General features: G+C 39.3%; 1 protein-coding gene across 3 annotated transcripts in view; it reads right to left on the bottom strand.

The window, feature by feature from the left end:
• Tbc1d5 (TBC1 domain family member 5) overlaps positions 1–9716 on the bottom strand; it is a 441474-nt gene that overhangs the window by 70915 nt on the left and 360843 nt on the right. For all 3 annotated transcript variants that reach the window (XM_028766551.1, XM_028766553.1, XM_028766552.1), the window contains one exon: positions 932–1218. In XM_028766551.1, the coding sequence (XP_028622384.1) occupies positions 932–1218 (287 nt within the window). The remainder of the gene's footprint in view (positions 1–931; positions 1219–9716) is intronic.

Here is a 9716-nt window from a genome sequence, read left to right as displayed (position 1 = left end):
GTATCCTGTAAGGCATGAAGCCACTGAGTACCGAATGCTGCTGTTAGTGTAGGTATCCTGTAAGGCATGAACCAAGTTTTGGGTAGGATGTTTGTTGTGACTGAATGTATACAATTCCTATGTTTTCTGTGCAGCTTTTGCCATCACACTGCTATTTCTTACTTCCAGTGTTTGTTTCTCATTTTCTATAGAGAGGAAGTGTGGAGGCTCTAATTAAGAACACAAAGGCTCTCTGTGGGCAGAGTGCTTAAGGGAGGGTGACACCCTGGGCAGGCCCTGATCGAGTGAGGACAGCGAGACCGCTCAGGACAGCCGCTTCCATCATCTCACAGGCTTTCTCTGGTCTTATATCCATTTTTTGGCAGAACCCTTTAGTGTATGAACTTGAATGCTCATTTTGGATGCTAAAGCTTTTATTTAGCTTCTTTTTTCTCCCCAAAGATTCAATTTGTATTCCCTAGCCATGACACAGGTGGGTGAGATGAGAGACCACAAACTTTCCTCTAAACCATGACACACTGCTGACTCCTGTGACTGACAGCCCATGTTACTGGGCCTTCCCATCTCAGACTCTTCTGAAAGAGATCAGGACTCAGGAGCATTTATTATGAAGCTGTCAGAGAACACAGTCAGCTGATGAGTTCTATGCAGGGACTGTTCACACCATTGTACAAGATGGGTATGTACATAACAGAATGTAAACCACACTGAGATACAGATGCTAAAAAATACGTGGCCAAATACCTCATAAAATATACTTAATCAAGAGAAACACAATATCTACTCTCTAAAAGGATCATATATGATGGAGTTTTTTAAAAAAATTAAGATTTTATGGATTTCTGCTTCTGAGAAATTGGTTTCTCACAGGCAAGTGAGAAAATCTCACGCCATACTTCAGGTTCTTTGGATTTACTGGGCTTTCTCCTACCTTTGTTCAATTGTACCGGCATGCTTTCAGATTTCATCAGTCTCTGCTGCTGCTGCTGCTGCTGCTGCTGCTGCTGCTGCTGCTGCTGGTGCAGCAAATGATACCTTGGGGCTTCTGAGGAGGTCCTGGTGGGGATGGCAGCAGAGAAGGAACTGCTGCTGTTGCTTCCAGGTACAGGGCTGCCCATGCTGCCTGGAGCTGAGGCTGGGGAAATCAACTTTCTTCCAAAGTTAATCAAGCTGTTGGAGACCTTGTGTATATTCAGGGGAGCACCTCTGGCATTGGTCCTTGGAGAAAAAAGAAAAATCAGGTGAAGGGGGAAAACATTATTTACCTTGGAGGATAATGCATTTCATATACTCATTCCATTTGAATAAAACACGTCTAGCCTTGGAAAGGGATGTTTACTAAGTCAGCTATGTAAATAAGTACAAACTTAACGTGACCACAGAATAGTAATGTGTCTTCTGGAAAATGAGCACCATCATTCCTTCCTTCCACAAGGCTCATTCTGTGTCAAAGCTGGGCTCCTTTCTGAGGGTACAGCTGCCCAAGAAGATACTTTCCCACTCCTGGCTACTCCAGTTAAGAAGTGTGTATTAGTCTGACTTTCTTAGCTATGACAGAATGCCTGACTTGAATAAGTTAAGGAATTGAGGGGAAGCTAAGACATTGGAAGTAAAAGAGGCCCTTTGTCCTAGAGCCTGATAGATGACTCTAGCCAGCTGAGATCGAGGATTCTAACAGAACTCACACCATTTGCTCAGCGGCCTTCTCTTCTCCTAACTATACACTGTAACTTTCTAGGAGTTTCAGTAGAAACCCGTGTACATCCGGCCCTGCTGCCTCCCGACTCGACTTCATCAGATGACTTTCCATCCAAGGCATCTCTGGAGCCGTTTATAACCTACATGTCAGACACAGGCAGGACAGGTAGGGGGCTTCTTAGCGACCTTTTGAGATGTAATGTGAGAGCCACCAACATAGTGCACAAGGCTAATGCTGGACATTTAATTCCAACTCCCCCTTTGTAAGGTCATGCCCTTTCCCAAATGGCTGTCTTTCTCTTAACCATTGTGCTTAAACCTGTATCACAAATGTCTTTTAACAAACCAGGACTCTTTTTTTGAGAAGCTCTACCCATACTCTTTCTTTCCAAGTGTCTTTATCTCTTATCTTGGGACTTAAAAATCTTTATGAAAATCCCCTTTTAAATAAAACTCAACTCTGTTTTATACTGGTTTGTTCTAAAATTATTTCCTTAGCTGAAGACAAAGATCAGTTTTAGATCAGTTAAGATCTCTTAAATTTATTCTGCTTAGAGTGTCAGTGTATTGCTGTACTTCTGTCCCTACGACCACTGACTGGAGGGCAGGTTTACTCTGGCTCCTGGTTGCAGTGAGTGGGCAGCTGGATCCATCACTCTGAGTGTCACTGTGGTGTGTTCACACTGCAGAAGAGAGCTGCTGACTTTGTGGCAAGAAGAGAAAGTGAGACTCAAGGGCTCAGGCCAGAGACTCTTGATAACCTGTTTTCTCCAACTATGTACGACCTCCTACTTTCTACCATCTTCCAGTAATGTCGTCATATTAGGAATCTATGAATGACTAATACACTGAATAAGCCAGAGCCTACATCATCCAATTACTCTCAATGGTTGGAAATACCAGTTAAGGACCAAGTTAGATATATGAAGCTTTTGGGAGGAATATATTATATCCAAACCATATTAATACAAAACACATAGATATGCATATGATTTAAAAACCTATTTTGCATTATAAAGGAGACTCACAAAAAGTTGGACATCTTCTCTAAAGATCCAGAAGTCCAAGTCCGTCGTAGTCTACTATCTAGTAGGTAGCAACTCCTAACCACCCACCTCCACCCATCTCCTATCTCACACTGTCTTTCTTGTCTTCCATGGTTTGACAGGATCTATGTTATTAATATGTCTGGCAAAGAGAGCACCAAATGAACATTATTATTTCCCAAATGATTCAGTTTTGCAGTGTATGCCAAAGACTAGTTATGATCATAAGTCACTTTAGTTGTAGGAGGTTGTAAATACCAACATTTCTATTTGAACTTCTTGAATCATTAGTAGACACTTTAGCCTCTTCTTGTAAAAGTGGAAACAGTCTATTAGATTACAATCTATGAGTTACCTTGGTTTTACTGTCATTTCCTCTCCCATATCTACCTGGCAGCACTTTCAAGTCATCTCCCCTTTTCATGTGGCAGCTCTGTGCTTGGCATACTAGCTGTCACTCTCAACAGAACCAGTCTATCGTTCTGTAATAAAGAGGAATGCCCTTATGTTTCTTCCTTCCATAAAGTCTCCTCACATGGCATTAGCTAATGTTATGGGCTAGCTACTGGAGGGCTCACACTATACTGTAGAAGAATTACTCAAATTTAAAGGCAATTTAAACAAAGATTTATTTATTTCTCAATGAAGTATAAAAATAATATAATGAAATTAGTTCAAATGATCCCTTTTATATCAAGTTTCATATTTGCAGAACTAAGCTACTTAACATTTTTCTAAAATTTTGTTTAAAATGTTTCCTTGTGAGAGTAAGGCTACACAGTGTGTAGGCACCTCTTACTCTCAGCTTTTACCAGCTTCCCAGAGAAGGAGGGCACATTCAGTCTGCACACACCATAGAGGGCAAGAGAGAGGCTTCTCAGTCCATGTTTACTGAGTGAAAACAATGAATAAAATACAGAGGGAAGGCTCATCAGTGCTGGACAAACAAGGCGGTCACCTCTGCTGCTGCTGCTTGGAGGCCTGCACATGTGCCTTTTCCTAGAGAGTATCATTACGAGGGTGGCAGCCATGTTCAGCTGCATTTCAGTCTTGTGGGTACATCAAGATCCATAATTCAAAGATATGAAGAAGTTTATAATATTGTTACCCCTTTAGATAAACAAAAATGTACTAGTCAAATTCCCATATTGCCCATTGTGAAATTTATATGTTGGTACAAGTACCAAGAAACAGCTATAGCATTATCAAGAGAGTATGGTTAATGTATCTTCATCACTACTAATAACCACAAAAACATATAGATCAAGAATGTGCTGAGAGAGTTTTCTCTTCATCTGAACAGCTTTTAAAAAGAGATGAGCTTCTTTTAAAAATGTTTTTGTCTTAAAAAATATTTCTCTTCATCTAGTACTCAGAACTTCTAGAAGCAATTTTTTTTTAAACAAACCCTTGAAAGTGTCTTTAAGATATAAGCAATGGCGAATCATGTCTTCTAGGAGAAGCATGCTTTCCACGGCTTGATTTTCAGGCATGACACCTTTTACATCAAAGTTATTCAATCAAGTGCTGAACAAACTAGCAACGTTCTTCACTTGAACTAGTAAGTACCCCGCAACAGTACTCGGGGCTGTGGTGTGTGCTGTGAAGTCATGGGAAGCAACACAGTTGTCAGATTTGAAGGGTGTCAGGGGCTAGAAACAGAGTGTAATGCAGTGTTGACAGAATCAGCTAGAGGGATCTAGAGTTAACAAGACAATGAATCACCAAATCCTTGCTACTGAAGTCTCTGTGGATATCGTCTGCTATTAGACAGCACACATAGGAGAGACTGAACACAGTGCTGAGAACTTAGACTTTTGGCACTACCTTTGCCAGCATCATTTTCTGAAGAAGCAAGAATCTGTCTGAAACACTTGCATCATAAGTCAGTTTTGATTGGACTGTTTTGGGACTCCTTTGGCTCAGTTTCAGTGACTGTGGAGATAGGTGACTCTGGCTGCTTTTCCTAATCCCCGGTTCCTGGCATGCTTTGAAGAGCTCTAGTCTCCACCACCTTATGTGCTTGAGTCACGACCCATTTCCAGCCACCACCTAAAGCCTCTCTGAAGCTTTAAACAAAAAACAAGCCTTCTCCCTAACAAAAGCGGACAAACAAAAAAATCCTAAAAAAAGACCCCCAAAATAAAAATAAAAGTGTTTATTTCACTAACTATAATACAATTTTCTTAGATCAGTTTCAATTTATTTTAAAGTATCCCCTCCCCTGCATTCTGATGTAGTTTTCAGGGTATTTGTTTTTACTATGTTCCCTTTACCAAGGATGAAGGCTGATTTGTTCATTCAGTTCTTCACTTATGTATTTTTTTCTTCACTCTCTGTCCTTCCAATAACAGCATTTAAAGGTATGTATTTTCATCTGATTATACTTTCACCCTCATTTTCTTAATTCTATGGGCACAATTGTTATATAGGTACATTTAAAAATTTTCAGATGGTTATGTTTAGTTATTTTCTGTTGAGTGAAAATAGAAATATCAAAAGAATGAATTATAAAACTATTCAAATTGGAAAAACAGATTGACTTAGATAACTTTTTTTTGCTAATTACTTGGACCTGGATAGTTTAAATAATAGTTCATTAAAAATCACTTTAGGGATAGAGCGATGGCTCAGTGTTTAAGAACACTGGTTGCTCCTCCAGAGGACCTAGGTTCAATCCCCAGCACCCACATGGTGGCTTACAACCATCTGTAATTCCAGTTCCAGGAGATCTAATCTTCTGTTTTGGCTTTTACAGGAACCAGTCACACATGTGGTACAGACAATGGTTGTAAAACACCTATACACATAAAATAAAAGTTTAAAATAAAAGGAAATCAAAAGCCCCAACTTTCAGTCAAGAAGTAAGATAAAAAATGAACAGGCAATTCTGAAAAGAAGAAACACAAATGGCCAATAAACATTTTAAAGTGTTCAACATCTCTAGTCATCAGGGAAATGAAAATGAAACTACTCTGAGATACCAACTCATCCCAGTCAGAATGGCTGTCATCCAGAAATCTGACAGCCAATGGCAGAAGACTGCAATCCAGGACAACCATTATGGAAACCAGTGTAGAGGTTTTCTCAAAAAACTAATAACAAAGTTATCCCATGACCCAGATATACTACTTTTGGGCATAGAAAAAGGACATGCATGTTTGCTGCTGCTTCTGCATGAGAGCAGGAAAATGGAGCCAGCCCCAATGTCCACCAATGATGAACAGGGAATGAAGAGGCAGTAGATACGCACAACGGAATTTTAGGCAGCTCTAAAGAAACATGAAATTTTCAGGAAAATAGACGAATTTGGAGGGTAAAATGCTAAGCAAGGTAACCAAACTCAGAAAGACAAAAAAAATTCCTGTCCTCTCTTATATGTAGATTCTAGTTTGTAATGTGTATGGGGTTTTGGAGGGTGTAAGTATTAAAAACTAGGAAGGAGACAGAGAGGGTGAAAGCAAGTAATGGAGAAGAACATGAGGTCGGCAAAGCACATGTAGGACATGAAAGAGTAGAGAGACTCGGGGAAGGACAGGCTAGGGGTGAGTTAGGGAGAGCCAAGGGTTAGGGAGACGAGGAGGAAAGAGAATCTATTTATCACACCTGTTCAAAAATGCCTTACAGTTATCTAATACTTTGTATATTAATTAAAAATCATATTAAAAAGATTATGTTTAAGTGCAAAGGTACTTAAAAGTGCATATACAAATCTTGTTTTGGGATAGAAACAACGTCCCCACTGTATTCCTGTATATCGCTAGTTTGTTATTACTGATTTACTTTGAGTAGATTAAGACTCATATTTATTTATTTTATGTTTCTCTACAGCAACCTCTGTGGAAATTTAAGACAGTTGCCAGAATTGCAAGATAATACTATTTTAGATTATTGTAATGTCTACATTAACACTCACAACCACTTCCAAGATAATTCTAAGCTAGTATTTAATATTTTATTGATAATTTCATACATTCATATAATATGTTTTGATCAAGTCTACCCTCTGTTCCCTCTCCTGTACTTTCTTCCCTATATATCCCCACCACAATAGCTTCCCAATTCCATGTGTTAGCCTGTTTTCCTTTCTACTCACAGAGTGCACTTAGTAACTGAAGCATACATGTACACACACATGCACACATACATATACGCACATACACATGCACACACACACACACACACACACACACACCCCTATACTGGAGCATAGGTACCCTCTCAGGGACTGCATCCATGAAGAAACTGAACTCTCCCCACATCCATTAACCATGGCTCCTAAGGTGGGGTGGGACGTCATGATTACATCCCTCTTCCACGTTGCAATTTTCTCTGGCTTGATTTTGAGCATGCAATCACAGCTGCCCTGAAACTGCCTTGTTGTATCTAGAAAATACTTCACTATAGTCATCCATTGGCTTTTACAATCTGCTCCTCTTCCAGCTGTGAATCCTGAAAGATACTATACTGACTGGTCTGGCAAGATATATCCATTAGCCAATAGTGGCATGAACATTATGGGAGCATCCAAACACTTTAAGATTGAATTTAAGACCAATTCCACAAGGATGAACTCACACTTGGCACTCTTAATGGGGCCAAGCACCCAAGACTAGGTAGGTCATTGGCACCAGGGGAGAACCAACTACTATTATTTTGCTAAAAGGATACAGTATTAAACCAACTCTAACTTACGATTACACATATAGATAAGTGCATCTTTCAATCCTCATCAAAGAAGCTTATTTCTGCAGTAGATTGTGATTAACACAGACAAGAAAAGACCCACAACTGGTCAGTTTTCAGAGAATAAAGCCGAAAACAACTGCATCACAACCTTCCTCTCAAGACTCAGGATATTCAATATTCTTAGAAATTCTTTTAATTTGGAAGACTTTCAATTTTATAAAATGAACTATTTTTCTGAATTCTGTTACTTTGGGTGTATTAAACTTACCAGAACGTGAAGCCCTCCCCCTCATATATACACCCTTCCCACCCCATCCCTTAAATGAGAACAAGGCCCATATGTGACCCTGCAGTTCTCCTGACTCAGCTTTCTGAGTGCTGAGATTACAAGTATATGCCATCAGACTTGGATTCTAAAAACATTTACACTGAATTTTAATTTGCCTGTCAAAATATGAGACTTGTTATCTTCATATTTCATTTTGTCTTACTTTTTCAGACAGGGTCTCTATTATGTAGCCCTGACTGTCCTGGAACATGTAAAGTAGAACAGGCAGGCCTGAAACTCAGAGAGATCCATCTGCCTCTGCCTCCTGAGTGCTGGGTTTAAGGGTGTGAGAAACCACACCTAGCTGAGGTTCCTTATACTAGAAAAGGAAGTTACTTCCCATCTCAAGGAACCCCAGATTTTATAGGATGTTATTAAAAGTACAAGATAGAGTTAAGAATTTGGGTTGTAAGGGAACTATTTCATTCTGTTCTAAAGATCACAATTATGGTTGATTGTGAGATATAGGCAGAAGAGTAATATTGAAAAGACAGCCTTGGTCTGGGATACAAGAGACCCTGTCTCAACATGTCCCTGAACCCCAAATGACTACAATTCTCCTAACACCTGGCAGATAGACTATTTCCGAATATGGTGCAAAGCAAAAGGAGTAGTAATTATTACGGATAAAACCGCTGGCACCGATGAATGGATAGGGATAAGGTACACCCTGGAGCTTACCTAAACGGGTCTGAACAATTTATAACATTGGTTAAACTAACAATAACGAGTAATTAGCAACTATACATTAATCATAGAATATAAAGCCATTAAGTTTCCCAAGATATATCTACAGGAGTAAACACTTCTATTTCTGAGATCCATATGAATCATTCCAGAATGTAACCATAGCTTACACTCACAGTCTTAAAAGTCAAGGGGACTCTCGCTTAGAACACATTAAAATAGAAGAGTATATAACATAATTCTTAATTGTTCATTTACTGGGAAGTTTCCTTCTCTTCTTTGCCCATCTTTCCACAATTTCAGAATCACCAAATACCTTACCAAAAATTTAGGGCAGCTGCAGTTAATCACATACGGAGAAGAGTTGGAACCTTAAGGCAGGGCTACTGAAATCAGTATCTTTTGAGAACTGACTGCTATAGCCTCAAGGCAGGAGTAATGAATAAAGCATAATAAAAATGTGAATCCATAAAGACAGCAGTCATATTTTAAAAATGAAGGCACGAATTAGACACAGGAAAGGAGAAAAGAGATTTGTTTTCTCTTAATTAAAAAATGTTAGATATCTCTAACTTTTTGAATAGCTAAGAAATGTGATGGTCTAGCTAAATGAAGATGAAATTTAGGTTCTAGATGTCCGTTCTTTCCAAACTCTATAGGTTTAATTTTATTCTTGCCAACATCTCTCCAAAACTGTACAAATCCAAGCAAGAGCTGATCATAAAAGTTACTTGAAAATTAAAGACTGAAAAATAGCCAAAATGAGAAGGAAGAAAAATGGGAAGACAGCCTACTTAGATATCAATACTTCCTAAAACATACATAATAAAATCCAGTATGTTATAAGAGAAAAAGGGAGAGTCCAAAAAGAAACTCAGGTATGTGTGGCAAACTGATTTTCAATCAAAAATTCAATTTAATTCAACGAGAAAAGGAAAGGCCTTTAAGCAACTGTTCTGAAATGTTGGCTATGTATCTGTGGTGGTTTGAATGAGAATGGCTCCCATATGCTCGTAGATTTGAGTGCTTGGTCCCTGGCTGGTGAACATTTTGGTAAGGATTAGTAGGTGGAGTCTTGGTCGAGGAGGTGTGTCACTAGGGGTGGGATTTCAGCTTCAAAAACCTATACACGGCCCAGTGTTGGCTTCCTGCCTCTTGCCTGGATCAGGATGTAAGTTCTCAGCTACTACTACAGCAACATGAATGCCTGCTGCCGTGCTTTTCACTAAGATGATTACAGACTCTGAGACCTAAGCAAGGCCACAGTT

The sequence above is a fragment of the Grammomys surdaster genome, unplaced genomic scaffold (assembly GCF_004785775.1).
Source record: "Grammomys surdaster isolate TR1022 unplaced genomic scaffold, NIH_TR_1.0 169, whole genome shotgun sequence".
NCBI lineage: Eukaryota > Metazoa > Chordata > Mammalia > Rodentia > Muridae > Grammomys > Grammomys surdaster.
The sequence above is the reverse complement of the archived record's forward strand: the minus strand, read 5'-3'. Positions and strand labels throughout refer to the sequence as shown.